Here is a 15,406-nt window from a genome sequence, read left to right as displayed (position 1 = left end):
CTGAAGTCAATGTTTAAGTTAGCTGTCAAAAAATCTGATCTTTGGGCTGACATTAGTAAAATGTGAATTACTCAAGTTCTTTATCTAAAAACACAGATAAATGTAGATTAGCCAAGTAAACCTTAATCAATACATTCCTGGCTAGTTAGATTAGACAAGTATACCTTAATTCATCGTTCTTCTATAGGGGGTTTTAGATAAATACATGCTTATATTAAACTGCTAACACTAATGCCTACTTCTAAATATTTTCAGATAGATGGTACTAGGACTTTCCTTTTACAGAAACAGTATCTTAAGGAGACAACTATGAATGTGGCATGACTTGCCAGTAATTGTGAAGCAAGTCAATGGCAGGGCAATGAATCTTTAATCCAGTGGGTAGATGTATCTAATCTAGTTATTCCAAATCTGACAGCTTGGCTGGTTGTGGCTTCTGGCGTTGCAATTGCTCATCACTGCTGAGACTCTACAGAACAGCAAGTGGGTGCAACACGCTCCTCTGTGTATGACTGGCATACCTTCAATTCACAGCAAGGTTGAAGAGCAACACGTGCCACCATCTTACCTTGCTTTAAGTCCACTGATCTTTAACATTTTGATCCAAAGCTTTCAATGAGTTTCACGGATCTTTAGATCTTTAAAAAAAAATGCTGCTCTCCATCTACTATCCAGTGGTATAGAAGTAGCAAAGCACTGACAGTTAAGAAGTTGCTCAGTCACCATCTTCAGGCTTGCTGAAGCTCAGGTGGGCCTCTTAGCTCTCTGCTGGTACTGTGATCCTCCTTATTTCAGCCTCAGGGGAAGTTTTGCTGTGGATGTCAGTGAGGACACTTGTTTTACATGTTGTATGGGGACCTCACAAAAAGCCTTTAATGGCAGATGTGGAAAGGTGGGAAAGGAGAGGATAGAGATTTCCTCTGGTCAGAGGTGCATAGTCTTGGAGGAACTTTCTAAACCTTGCACGAAGCTCTGCAGGGATCCTTTTCATCCACTGAGCGCTAAACAACTGCCCACTTATGTTAAAGAGAAGCTCTAACACACGAGCACTATATTAGGGACAACGGAGACCATTCACGTTGCAAATTACTTTAACACATCCCCACAGGAGCTTTCATTCCTCGGCCTGTCCCTCGACTGCCTGCAGCTGAGTCCCCCCCAGGCTGCAGACCGCCAACCTCCCTGACCTTTCTGAGAGAGGGCGGCGGGGAGGGCCTCTGCCAGATACCTCAATCCCACTGCCTCCTCGCGTCGTCGAAAAACAAGCCTATTTTGCGGACGTCAAGACAGGGTTCGCGGGTGAGATTATCAAGGCTTGTATAGCATAAAGTGAGGGGAGAAATGGATGGACATGTTTTGACCCCTGCACTTTCTGTTAACATCTCTGTTTCCTGCAGGAAATCTTGTCTCGATCTGACCTGCAGTTTGAAAAACAAGAGTCGGGTTTCCTCTCGTTTGGTGGCTTTTTTGACACTCCAAACATAAGAAAAATAACACCCGGAAATAGATATGTGCCTGTTTAAGGCACACTTAGGAAAGCATTTACCTCCTGTGCAGCTCTTGTGTGATGAAAGGTTTAGCTAAGAAATGTCCATTTTGGGTTAAACAGAACTCTAAGTCTGAGAGAGTTTTGTTTATATAATTTACATTCAGTAATGCCTTCTTGGCACAGAAAACTCTGCAATGGCTGCCAAAGTTTAAAAGAGGCAAAGCTAAGGTCACTGTCAGAGGTAGAAACAATACATCATCTGCCTAGAATGGGCCCCTCGCAATGTGCTTAGGGCCTCAGTTCCTGCACTCATGGGAAGACAAAAACTTTTATTAAATTGAATATAGGGAGGAAAATAAATTATTTCCATGTACTAAATGACAGGCTGGAATTTCATTTTGTGACTCCAGCTTTTAGATAGGTTTATCTACATTTATAGCCACACTCTTAATCAGTTGTAATACAGCACAGCTTGAAGTGTGATCTGAGCAACTAAACCTAAAACTTCACAATCTGCTTCAGATAAATTATAAAATGATAACTGAGTAATCTGGTTTCCAAGTAGACTTAAGGACTTTTTTTTTTTTTTTTTGGTCCCAGGTTGGGTCTGTTAGAGGAATTAATCTATTATTCTATTAATTTCAATTGCAATGTATGTTGGTGAAAGATGGTTATAAGAACACCTCTGTATTTCAAGGACCACTGATGCTCAAACCCTCTTAAGAACTCTTATTAATCCCTCATTTTCAGGATGCGATGACTGTACAATAGTTCCTTTGCTTTCCATTCAGCCACAGGTATCCACAGCCTTAAGGAATAAGCACAAATAGCTGCCTAGCAGGCTGGCTTAGTGAGAAGAAATATGGGCTCTGACTCCCCTGCTACAGTCTCAACCAAGTTTAGAAACCTGGAACCCCTGGGTTGGCAAGAGAAACCTATGGAAGCAAAATGATCCCTTTAAAATGTTTGCTTGGTTGGCAGTTAGCTGGATGAGGTGTAAATATAGATGTCCAGATTCCTGTGATCCTTCTAGAGTATTGCACTTGTGCTCATTCAAAAGAGACACCAAGTCCTGCCATGTGCAGGGAGTAGGTGTGGGTGGTCGTTTAATACAGCAGGAACATATTTCTGCTTTGGATATGAGAGCAAGAGCGCCAGATCATGAGGGCATTTGCTGATCTTCAAACTAAATCTGTAGAAACACAAAATGTATTTCCTAAGATTCAGGTTTTGGAAGACCATGTAGCAGCTTTCCTGTCAGCAGCAGTTGACAGAGCTAAGAAAAAGGCCCTACAAGAGGCTCCTTAAAATTCCTCTTAGTCAAAGCATGGACTTGTTAGTATTTGCTTACACCGAAACACATGACAGAAAGTAATGGTCTAGGCTTGTGATATGTTAAAACTTAAAAACCACCAAAACTCCCAACAGCTGCACTGGCCTGGCTAGACAATGAGGGACGTAGACAGAGCCCAAGCCTCATAACCCTGCATTTATTCTGCTTTCCTCAAGTGAATCTGTCTATAATTTTAGGTTCTACTTTTAGCAGATCACAGATTGTTTGTAATGTTTCTGAGAATAAAAACTGACCTGCAGGATAAAAGAAGCGATCAAAGTTGTGACACTTACGAAATACTGTCTGTCTAAATTATGTCAGCATTACTGTAAGATTTGAATAGCTTTGTAAAACTTAATCGGTTCCTTTGATCCATGATAACTTCTCTGGAACCCAGACAGAAACTCCAGTAAATGGCCAAGAAGCACAGACTTATATTCTTCCCATTTCATTTAATCATTTCATTGTAGCTTCCTAAAAGAGGAAGAAGGGCAATTCAGGAGAGTGGCAAAACGGGCATCAGGCTGCTGGCAATTTTCCTGGGGAAAAGAAACCGAGGAGAGGTACAAACATGAACCGTTATATTTCACAAAGCCATTCAGAAGCCTTAAGGTGATATCCAGTATCACTCTTTAGGCGCATTTATATGTATACATCTAGTTTTGACAAGAGAATACATCTGGTTTTGTTTCTATGCAAATACATATTATCAGTATTGTATGATTTAGTTTTGTAATATCTGTTCCTGGACCTTTTTGAAACTGCACTGTGTCACTGTTTTTCATGCTTCTTAAAGTAGCATGAAAAAGATCCTCTAGTCTTAGATTTAAATATCGCTTAAATCAGGTGTCAGAGTCATTTTATGGTCCACTTAAACTCTGAACTAGAAAGTTTTTCTTTGCATTAATCCTCACTTAGTGACTGTCAATAATGTGATCTTTTCTTCTAATCTTTTATTACCAAAGTAACAGGACCATTGCTAAAGGTTGGTTGTTATCCGTTTCATACAACTCCACAAAATCTGCCAAACAAACAACGGAAAAAAAAAAAAAAAAAAAAGGAGAGGGGGGGTTGGCTTTTGGATAAAAACAGTTTTGTATACCTTTTGGTTATCTATTCATTCCTTACACTTCATAAACGAATATATCGGTTCAAGTCAGACTTGATTGTCTGATCATTTGTGCAGTTCATTGGAGAAGGATCTTCCTTTTCTATTCTGAATAACTGAGTCTGTGTCTGCAGAGCAAAAGAGGAAGGGATGAAAAATCATTACCCGACACACAGTTACATCACCCCTTTGTTTGGGTGCCTTGGGATGGAAGACACTGTAAATGCACAAAATAATTGTAACTGAAAGCTATGGGTGTAAAATAGAATTGTAACAAAATTCTACGTGCTTTTGCCCCCAATTATGGGTTGAGGTTTTTTTCTATGTATGCTTGGTAAATTTTTTCAAGACATGGATGTATTTGCGAGACAGAAAGTGAATGCCAATGCTCCTCTCAATGAGGATTTGCATAAATACAAAATCCCAATTGATTTAAGAGTTGGCAATAATTTTCAACTAATCATCAGGAAGAATACATATAATTGGTCTATCTTCTATTGCTAGCTTTTTTTTTTGTACCTATCAAAAGGAAATCAATGGTAAAGCAGAAAGCCTACATCCCTCTTCTGGAAGATTTTATTTAGGTTCAGCAATTAATATTTTAGCTCTTGCCAGCTTTCCAAACATGGTTCAGCCTTTGATGTGATACTAAGTAGCTGCAGAAGACTATGGTGGATAATACTTCTGTTGCCATGATCTAAAGCCCAGCTGTAAATCGTGTTTAAACTAGTTAAAGCTAGAGCTAGTGCAGGTGCGCTGCAGAGCTACAGCAGCATTTTCTTGAGGTGTGGGGAGGGTAAGGAAGCAACAAAAGAGGCTCTGGCTGTTGGAGTAACTTCAGCACATCTTCACTTCTTACTATTCTTATTTCTGGGAGCTTTCTGCTGTCCTTGCTCAGGTAAGGAAGCCTGAGTAAAAGCAACATAACTGTATTTAGAGTACTTGTTTAAGAGAACCAAATTTGGCTTTTGTGTATTCCCTTCTGCAATCAAATTGCTATTAGGTAATTCAGCCTCAGAGTGAATAATAAGGCAGCTATCTACCATATGCAGTACAGTGCACTTAAAAATATATATATATATTTAATCCTGCAGAGTAGTCTAAAGCCATACCTAGGGGATACAAATGGAAGAGTGTAATTTGTATGATAACTTGAGTTTCCCACTTCTTTTACAAAATACAGATCTTATTTTCAGATTCCACTTCCTATAGTACATTCACTTATGGTTTTGTTTTGTTTTGTTTTTTTTTTCTTCCCTGGCAAAAGAGGGTGTTTTCCAAAGACAGAAGTAGCAAAGCAGGAGGCCACGGCTGCAGAAATAACAGGGAGCAAAAAAGAATGCTTGTAGACTTAAAAACCTGAATTTTTGCATTTTAAAGCACCCATCCAACTGGAATTGGAAATAGAGTAGTTGTTAGCTCCGATACCTGTAATAGGATCTGAGACTTTGAGTCCAGAATGGAGAGTGGGCTATGAAAGCTGCACTTCGTGTGCTGAGGCAATATCATCAAAAGGGCTCTAGAGCTGCCTGTGTGGGAGGACGGAGGAGGCTGATGCTGCCAAAATCCCCAAACACATATTGTCTCCTGACTAACAGAGATTCAGCTCCTTGGCATCTCTTATAAGGACCAATGCGAGAATTGACATTTAACTTCTTGAAAAGCAGTTTGAAAGGAGTTGACTGGCACTTTAAGTAGCCACAAAATATCTATAATGTTACAATCATCCTGAGGCAGAGAGCACAAGCTCCTCCAACACAGAAATTGTTGAGCTATTGCCTTTCCAATACAATTTGTAGAAGGATAAGGGCACTGACGTGTTAGTGCTTACACAAAGAATAGTGAGAAAAATGAAGATGAGGAAATCAACCAAATAATAATCACTATTGTTAAAGGATGCCTTCGTGTACCGCAGGCAACCTGTATGCTGCACTACTGTGACTGTCAATAACTGTGCTTAAATAAAAGGAGATAAAACTGTGGTAGTTTAGTCTGCAAGTGAGAAGCAAGAAGTCCTGACTGCAGTGCTGAGCACATTAAGCACTCTGTGGATCAGAAGTATGCTCTGTATTAGAATAACTAATAATATTCCACAAAACAAAGGGAATCAGAAACATTTTGGAGCATATGGCAAGTTCGGCTAATCCACATCTCTCTTGTATTTGCCTTAGGACCATACCGGTTGTGAGCAGCCTCTTACAAGGTGTTTTGTTCTCTCTTTAAATCTGTTATTAATGGCTGTTCTCAGAGATATGACACTTAATTTAGTGGGTCAATTGCCTGATCTTGTATGGCAATCCCTGTATTCTTCTGATACTACGAGAATGGTGAATCTTTTCATTTAATCTTATTATCCTCCAAATTAATTCATCTAGGCTGAAGAACAGATCTTTCTTCATCAAGTATCAGGCTAGTGTGTATCCCTCAAATTCTATGAAGGACAGATGGAAAACAAGTTTGTCTGACGTAAAATGTATTTTCTGTGAAAGTGCCAACTTCCTTCCATACATGTTTCTGTTCTTGCCAGTTTCATGAGATGTTGTTGTTGTTGTTAATATACAAACATCACTGGCATATTAACTTTATTTCTTTGGGAAACTGCCTGATAAGCAGTATCTATCCCACTGCTGCAGACCTGCTTCTGTTCCGTGGGGATTTGAGTGTTATTTGCCACAGTACACTCTAAAGTTTTGTTTTGTTTTTTTTTTTTAATTCCCCAAATTTTCATGTCCAAGTGAGTGATCTGCAGCTTACTGTAGCAAACTGAACTAGCTCATGTTCTCTCATTCCCCGTTACTTCCCCTCTTGCCTATAAGGACTGGATCTGGAAGTCCCTGAGTCAGAAGCATTAACCACTTTTTGAAAACCATGATTATTTTCTAATCTAGGTCCAGAAAGTGGCTGCCATAGAGGTTTCTAGAAGGAATTCCCCTCTTGAAAGACACGCAGAGTATTGCACATGGGCAAAGAATTCATTAGGACGCAGGCTCCTTCTCAAGTGTAAATATTGGCTTGCACCGGAATTAGCACTCTTGGTTCAAAGAGACAAGTTTGATTATTATAATAAGGTAATTTCCAGTTACTGGTTGCTGTCACTTCTTGACTGAAGTCAGCACCAATCTGGTAGGATGCCTACTGTGAGTATAGAAAAATACCATGAGTCTCTTACACCCTTATTCTAGGTTTCTCAATTATACCACTCAATGACACAAAGCCACAGTTACCTGGCTGTGTCTCAAATGCATTAAAATCCATGTAACCAGCCCCACAACAAAACCTCAAATACTTGGCTCTGATGGATGGTGTTATAATGAGGGTGGAGCTCAGTTCAATAGCCAATTTAATGCATCTTAATGTTCTAACATGCTTTCGTTTCATATCTAGGACAATAAACGCTGCAGTAAAGTTTTATTTAAAGCAGGTCTGTTTTGCAAAATGAGTCTTGCATATGGAACAAAACACTCATTGTCGCTTTACTGTTTAAACCTTTATTATTGCTTTTTTTTCCTGGTACAATGGGCTTTTATGCACCAAACAGCTGTGTTCATCATGTTTATTTAGAAGGCGTCCATTGTAGTGGAAAAAGTCTGGAGGACAAAAATCTTGGTGAAGTGCAAGACTACTCTGTGGGTGCTGGCACTTTTTTTTTCTGTCCAGTTCCTTTGGTCAGCATGCAAGTCACATACACAGGCACTGCCATGCAGACTTGCAAAGCCTGTATAATACAACTTTTCACAAGTGCTGTCTCTTATTCCAAGCGTTCTCCTCCAGAAATTTTCAATTGCAAGGCAACATACAGGGCGCGTGACTATTTTACACCCTATGATCCTATCGTTTCTCAATCTGTTGCTATTTTGGCCCCTCATTAGGTCACTTTCCAAATATTGTGTACAGCTATGCGTCAATCATTGTCACAGCTCGGCTCCAGGCTAAGCCAACCCGGGACAAAACTGGGAGGAAAAAAAAAAATGCCAACCAAAGCAAGCACTGTGCAGAAAACAGTCAACAGTTTAACTGTGGAAAGCTATGTGTTGTTCCAAAGATAGCATAAGCCCACTTGATGCAAAAGCAGCATACAATACTAATGCTCCCCAAAATAATTTTATGCAGTTGAAATACGTGGTGTATACCCAATGGCATCTGCAAACAAACAGATGTTAGAATCTCAAGAATTAAGAGCATGACATTGTAGGAAACTCTTGTGTGACTCCTGCCAAAAAAGCAGTCTAGTGTCCAGTTTCGGGAAAGAACGAAGCATCTAACATATTGACAGAACTTTTTTTGAGCAACAGCATCTCTAACACCTTCTAAACCTTTGAATGAAAGCTGCTGTATAAGCAGGCAGCGTGAGCCTGGGGAACGAAAGGGTTCCCTGCTTTCTTCGGGGTATATCCAGCAGGGCAAACGCATTCCCATGCTGTATGAGATGGCTGTGCCCCCTTCCCTCTTTTCAGGTTACCCTGTATTAACATGTAGTTCAGGCAAAGATTGGAAACATAGAACTGTCTCTATCAACCACATAGTCAATGCTATTGTTGTCACAGGCTGGAAAATGAACTGGAACAAACTAACATGCTTGATCATTTAAAAATATTAAAATATCTGTATAGAATGAAATGGTCCTTGTTTCCTGAATGGTGAATGCTTTCTACAGAGCTGGCATTCCCAGTTGTTATCACTTACGTGTCTCAGGAAACTGTAATGAGGTTAAAAAGAACAGAATACAATTGCATCCATACAGCTCATGGATGATAGGAATCCATGCAGAAATGCAGCTAAGGTGACTGCTGGGATCCAAAAGCAGCATGGCCGGGGGAGGCTGTGAAGGGGCTGATCACTCAGAGCTGGGGCTGAAGCAGGGGCCTGGGGAAGGCCTGGCATACCGGGAAATGATTTTCCAGAAGAAAGGAGAAAACAGTTTAGGGGAACAAAAAAATGGAAAGAAATGTGAGCCAAGTGGAAAGGGAGAGAGTGTGACAAAAGGATTAGCCCCTGCTTGCAAACAGTATAGTAGAAGCAGAAAATGAACTCGGAGAGGAACTTTAAGGAAAAGAAAACTGTTTCTCGGAGACTGTTTCAAAGGCTTCCTGGATGCAGCCTCCATTTACTTGTGTTTTCCTTTTTCTCCCAAGAAGAAAAAGGACCCACTGTGAGCAGAAGGTACCCCAACTTCAACAAACGCAGACCTGAATGGAGTCCCAGTCTGGAGAGAGTCCATGTAGGCCAAACCTCTGGAGGCTTATCGCTACCTGCACACCACGAAGCTTGTAAGCCAAGCGGAGAGGGGCAAAATCTACAACTTGTAATCAACAGGTAGGTAGCTGGAAGTTTAAATTCCACCGACTGTTGGTCCTTTAGCAAAATCAATGTGCTTGTTAAGTCCGCGGATTTTTAAACTGGGTATGTTATGTTGTGCTTAGTAAGGCTGGGTACATCAGGCTGAATGGATTTTGAACTAAATACTTTCAAAAATAGTGTCTAATTTGAGACTGGATGTGGTCTGTGAAATTCTTAAGGAAGAAAGAATTTCTAATTAAGGAAAAAAGAATGTGTATATATAATTCCGGCTCTGAACTATTAACAGCTATAACGCCAGAGCAGTTGGGGAATTTGATTTGTTTTTAATTAACAGCCCCATACCTTTGCTGACAGAACAGAAACGTGTATTTTGATTGAGAATACTTTTTAAACCTATGCTTTAACGTAAATGGTGCTGGGAGGACTCCGAAATGTCATTCTGTGGGAAGTGCCGGAGCGAGTCGGCTGCATAGTCCATCCAGCCCTCGTCAAACGGAGCCACCGTTGAGCGTCTGTGGCAAGAGCTCCACGGTAGGGATTAACAACGGTGCTGGATCTTTTCTGGAGCGGCTGTGAGCTGCGGTGTGCGAGGTGCCACCCTGCAGTACCTCCACGCGTGTGAAGTCCCTCCAATGCAGAAGTGCTTGACCTCAACAACTTCCTGTGACAGGGAGTTCCACAGTGAATTGTCTTTGCCTACCCTGGTTTTTTAGCTTCCTTCCCTTTGGTTTCATTTAGCCTTGTTCTTGCGTTATGAAACGTGCGCAAAACTTTTTTTCGCTCCATTTTTGTCACGTTCCTGTTTATATCTCTTCCTTTTAAATAATGCCAGCCTCTGATCTCAGGCTACTTATATTCTTTATATCAAGCTCTTTAAGTATCGCTTTAAAAAAAAAACGGGGGGGGGGCGGATTTTTGCACGTTGTGCCGGTCGTGGCACTTTTTGTACGTCCTCCCTCGCACCCCTGGCACCGTCCCGGCCGCGCAAGGGGAACCGGTGTAACCATTGACCAGACTGTCAACACGGGCGGCGGGAGGCGGCGGCGGCCGGCTTCGCCAATGCCGCTGGGGCGCCTCGCCTCGCCCCGGCCCGGCCGCCGGCCCGTTAGCGGGACGGGCGCCGCCGCCAGCGCCGCGGGGCCGGGGCAGCGAGGGAGGGGAGCGGGGCGGGAAGGGAAGGGGCCGGGGCCGGAGTCTGCGCGGCCGGCCAAGCCTCCCCAGCCGCCGCCGGGCGGGGCGGGGAGGGGAGCGGGGCTCCCCCGTCCCGCCGGCGGGCTCGGTCCCGGGCCGTGGGGGGGGAGGCTGCCGAGGCATCATGGCGGTTGCGGGCTGGGGGGGCCGGGGGCGGCGCGGACTCACCTCGCTCCGCTGGAGCTGGAAGAAGCTGTTGAGATAGCTGGAGCTGAGCGAGGAGCCCAGCTCCGGGGTGCTCTTGGTGTAGCCGAGGTCGGGGTGCTGGGACGAGGAGGGCTCGGGTCTGAAGGCATCGAAGGCGCTGGCCTGGTGCGTGTCTTGCAGCGAGAGATAGACCCAGTTGAGGAGCTGGGCGGGCTGGTAGACGGACGCGGCGCTGGTGTCGATGGCTGACAACAAGCTCATCTTTCCCCCCGCGCTCTGCCGGCGGCGGCGGCTGTCCCCGCGGTGCCGCTCCCCCTCCCCGCGCTCCGGCCGGCGCCGCTTTCCCGTCCCTGCCCGGGGTGCTTCCTCCTCGCCGCCCGGAGGAGAGGAGAGGCCGGGCCGGGGGCTCGCTGCCGGGCCCCGCGCCGCTCGCTCTCGCTCCCCTAAGGCCGGCGGCGCCCGCCCAGCCCAAGCGCTCCGCGCCGCTCGGGCATCGCTGCCGCCGCCCGCGGGCTTCGCAGGAAACTTTCGGCGCTCTCCCTCCCCGCCCGGCCGGTGCCTGCCCCGCTATCTGTCTTTATTCCCACTCCCGCAGGCAGCGGCGGGGAGGGGCCGCCGGCGCTCCGGCAGCGGCGCCGCGCCCCCATAGGCCTCCCGCCCGCCGCGGGGGTGCGGGGGGCGGCCGCGCCGCTGGATGCTCGGGCGGCCCGGCGCCGCTCCGCCCCCCGCCCTGCCCGGCTGCCTGCCCGTGGCTGCGTGTGTGTCTGTCTGTCTGTCTGTCTGTCTGTCTGTCTGTGTGTGCGCGCGCGTACCGGCGGAGGTCCCCGGGCCGCTGGCCGGGGGTGTCCCCGCGCCGCTGGCGACTTGCCCGCCTGCTTTGCGCCGGCTCGCTCGGTCGCTCCCCGGCCTTCCTTTTCCTCCTTCCTGAAGAGTTTTACACCAAACACGCGCAAAGCCCTTCCGAGGGCTGCTCGCCGGGACGCGTCGGTGTTGTTTTTAACTTTGCAAGTTTTGCTCGGCATCTAGCCCGCCCTCCCTTTTCACTCTCATTTCTGTTTCTTGCCCGTGCTAGGAGCTCATCATAATCTGAGGTTCCTTCTCATTAAACCTCTGTCAGAGCTCCAGGTTTATGAAGGCTTGCTCGGTCACTGAGGTTGTGCCAAGCCTCGCAGAGTTAGGGTTTCCCAAATAAGGCAGGCAAGCGGCCCGATGTTCCCTTTGAAATCCATCTAGGTAGCCCTGGCGCAGGCTCTTGGGGAGCCTGGCTGCGGTGGGATACACTGGAGCTAAAGCTGAGTAGGCCTTTTAAGGAGTCGGTAGCACAAAAGAGGATGATGAATGATTCTCCTTTTAGGAAGGAGCCTGAGTGGGTAAGCTGGTAATTACAGTTCATAAACTCTTCCCTGCCATGAGTGGAGTAGAGCAGGGCAGCTATTTCTCGCCTTGGTACAAACACTGGAGCAATCAAACTAGGAGTTTTCTTTTTAAAACCAAAGGAACTCCCAGGAGGTCACTTAAAAACTCGAGTAAACCTCCTTGTGCTCTTTCCTGAGTGACAGGAGGCTAAAAATTAATGTGTCTTCCTAGTGTGGTCTTGGAAAGAAAATGCTTGCCTTACTTAGATAACAGAAAAAATCTGACCTTTGAAACATCAAAGTTGGCATCTAGGTTTGCCGTAATGAGCCATATGTCTTTGCTAACATTGAAGAAAAATCGCTGTTCTGAAAAGGCATGGTTACAAGCAATAGAAAACGCAGGTCAGCGTACGCACAGTAGAAAACGCTATTAAATTGTCAGCTGCAAACACCAAAGATGGATGCATTTTACTTTTGAGAACAGCTAGTTAAGGCAGCACAGCTATCTGCTTGCAGGAATTTAAGTGAAGGTGAAGACTGTAACTTTCCAGAACTGCAAGGCAAGGTAAAGTTTGGAACAGCTGAATCAAACTGAACTCCTTTAGTGGTGCTAATATTTTATTTTTTTTGAAATGACAAAGTCCTTGCAGCATGAATGCAGCTCATTTGTAAGCTGTCTTGATTTACAAGTCCTTTGGAGCACATCTAAACCTATGCCTATCAGCATGAGAAGGAACAAACTATGCCAGTGTAAAGGGTCTCTGTAACTCTGTAACTGTTCACAGCATAGATTATAATAACAGAAGAATTAAATCAAATTGCATCCCAAACTCAAACAGTTGCATAGTGTTTTAAAGAAGCAAAAAGGTGAATGAGGCTTTCTGACTTAATAAATTATGAAAGAGGATTTTCCAGGATTTGCTGGCAAATGGAAAAAGAACAAGAAATTCAGATCACATCTGAGGAATTCGCCTTCCTGGCAGATGGTGATAGTAAAGTCAGGATATGGTAGAAAGTTCAGAAGGGGGAACTAGGCTGAAGCTGCTTGTTTTGTTGTGGAGTTTTTTGTAGGCATGCCAATTCCTTCCTTAAAGACAATTTCTATTCTTATCACTTCTCTCTTTTTACTTGATAAATTAAAACAAAATACATGTATCTTTATTTGACAGCTGCACTGTTCACTCTGTTTAGTAAGATGCTGTGAAGCAAATGGGAGTTCTGAACAAGCAGAAAAGACAACATAACAGGGTTCTTGTAGTAATAGAGATCAAAATATGGAGTGGCTGAGGAGATACAATGTTTTGGATGAAGTGGTTTTGGTACGTTTTGATACTTCTTTTCCAAACTGAACACAGCCCTCATTGTAGTTGGTTGGTTGGTTTGATTGCCTTAGTTAGACAACACAGTGCAGATTGCAATGGGGCAAGGGAAGGCAGAGTTGGAGAGCATTTATTACAGCAGCTGCATCCAGAGGTGCAGCAACCCCCTCTGATGTTAGGGACACCATGCATTCCACCAGAGGCATTTGAACATTGAAAGGTTTTGGCTGTAATTTCCCCTTGATAGTAGCCCTGGTGACTTCTAGTAACCGTGCAGAGGAATGAGTGAATTGAATAGATGCTTTATTTAGCATATCAAGAAAGGGAAAGGTTGCAAATGCCTCCGCTACGAACAGCTTAACTAAAGAGCACCCACACTTTGAGATTCAGTTGTCATGCTGGTCTTCTGCTGCAGTTTTTCTGGAAAAGAGTTTCTAGGCAGTTCCCCTCCCTTTCTGGACTTAATACTGCTCTTAGCTTAGCAAAATGCTGCTACTGCATTTGCTACACTCCAGTTATGTTCAACATAGTGATTTTTTTCATTGTAAGTCCCCTCCTTCAGCTGTAGGAGTTATAGATTAGCGAGAAGAAGATTGGTACAAATGGTCCATTTAGCAGATACATTGCAGTAGAGAAAAAAAGTTGGCAAGGTCAATTGCATCTGTTGTCCTCCGAAATATTCAAGACAAAACTGTCCAATGAGACAGTCCAAGGGCTGCAAGATGTCTTCAGGACATGTGCACATTTCCTATTGATTATGTTGGGGTGGCGTAGAAATGACATCAACTATATGGATTATGTATCAGCCTTACAGTGCTGAAACAGTTATTTATTCATTTATCCTCCTGGTTTTACTCATGAGTGGTGCTAATGAAGTAAAAAAAAAACAACTGGAACTGTAACATGAAACTTTAAATTATCTGAATGGCTTAAGGGACTTGGAAAATAGAAGCCTTGAAACAGGTCAAAGGCAAACACAGAGACAGGAACCAGCATCTTCAGTCCTATTCCCTAAGTAGTGGGTGACCATATAATTTATTCAAAAGGACCTTATAACTGCTCACTGCCTGTCCTCTCTGTGAGCTGGACCTCTTGCGGCTGCTCTCTTCCCAAGGCATCTTTGCAAGAGTGAGGAACATAATTTTCCACTTCTGGCCAGGACGCGTTGTTTCATAATCTAATGTAGTTATATTCCTGCTTTCAGTGTTCATACCTGTAGATGCTGTCAGCCTTTAAACTACGTATGTGATTTTTAAAAAATTTTTTTTATGGTACTTCATATTTTAAAAATGAATGTGCCCTAATAGCAAATATCTTGGATTCTCATGCTTTTAAAGGTGTCTTGGTCTGAATTGTTGCCATCTTAGTCTACTTCTAGATTAGATGGGGGTCTGAAAGGAAAATAGAATGAATACCCAAAACTGCCAATAAGACTAGAGAAAACAGGTAACTTGAACCCACCACTGTATTCTCCAGTTTTTGTAATCGGGATATATGTAATGCAATGGGCCATTCAGCTGCAGTGTAGCTGGAATATTCCAAGCAAATGTTTTTCATATGCTGCAGCAGAGATTCTTATCTTATTATGAAATAATTTAGCTATGTGGTGGAAACAGTGTGTAAGCGCTCTTCAAATTATGAGAAGGCATTTCAGCAGAGTTGTAAACTGTAAAAGTACATCTGCATGTGGCATTTCTGAGTTACGGACATTACAGCCACTTGTGCTTGCTATGTAGGTACAACAGCTCTGCTGCCAGCAATGAAACGTAGCATAAACCAAAGTTTGTGAAAGTGAGTCTAGGAAATGTGTGTGGTTGTGTATGTTACACCACGTATTTTTGCACCTATCTAAAGGCTCAGCTGCAACCTGGTGCTCAGGTATAAAAGTCAAAATTCCTTTTTTTCTTCCTTTAAGCTACTCTTCCTCTTACAGCTTTGACATAGAAAGTTCTGGAAATGGATGAATATGAATTTATAGCTCATTCATATGTAGAATTTTGGTAAATATATACCATATGCAGTAATGATTTGCTGTGGGTAGTATGCGAAGCACAATTCCTGCAAGACTCTCTCCAACCACCAAGTGGGTAATTGGTGTAACAGATCCTCTTGGAGCACACAGGTTTTGCACCTGGCCAGTTTATGGTTTCAGGTCTTGGGGCCTCC

The 15,406-nt window shown here is 43.8% G+C and overlaps 1 protein-coding gene across 1 annotated transcript in view; it reads right to left on the bottom strand.

Annotated features, from left to right (window-relative positions):
• ZCCHC24 (zinc finger CCHC-type containing 24) overlaps positions 1–11,189 on the bottom strand; it is a 121,428-nt gene extending 110,239 nt beyond the window's left edge. Inside the window, exon 1 of the mRNA XM_009467891.2 lies at positions 10,588–11,189. Within this exon, the coding sequence (XP_009466166.1) occupies positions 10,588–10,827 (240 nt within the window). The 5' untranslated portion in view covers positions 10,828–11,189. The remainder of the gene's footprint in view (positions 1–10,587) is intronic.
• Positions 11,190–15,406: the final 4,217 nt, after the last annotated feature.

This window comes from Nipponia nippon, unplaced genomic scaffold, assembly GCF_047370975.1.
Source record: "Nipponia nippon isolate SJK-2023a ecotype South Korea unplaced genomic scaffold, ASM4737097v1 scaffold_3, whole genome shotgun sequence".
Lineage (NCBI taxonomy): Eukaryota > Metazoa > Chordata > Aves > Pelecaniformes > Threskiornithidae > Nipponia > Nipponia nippon.
The sequence above is the reverse complement of the archived record's forward strand: the minus strand, read 5'-3'. Positions and strand labels throughout refer to the sequence as shown.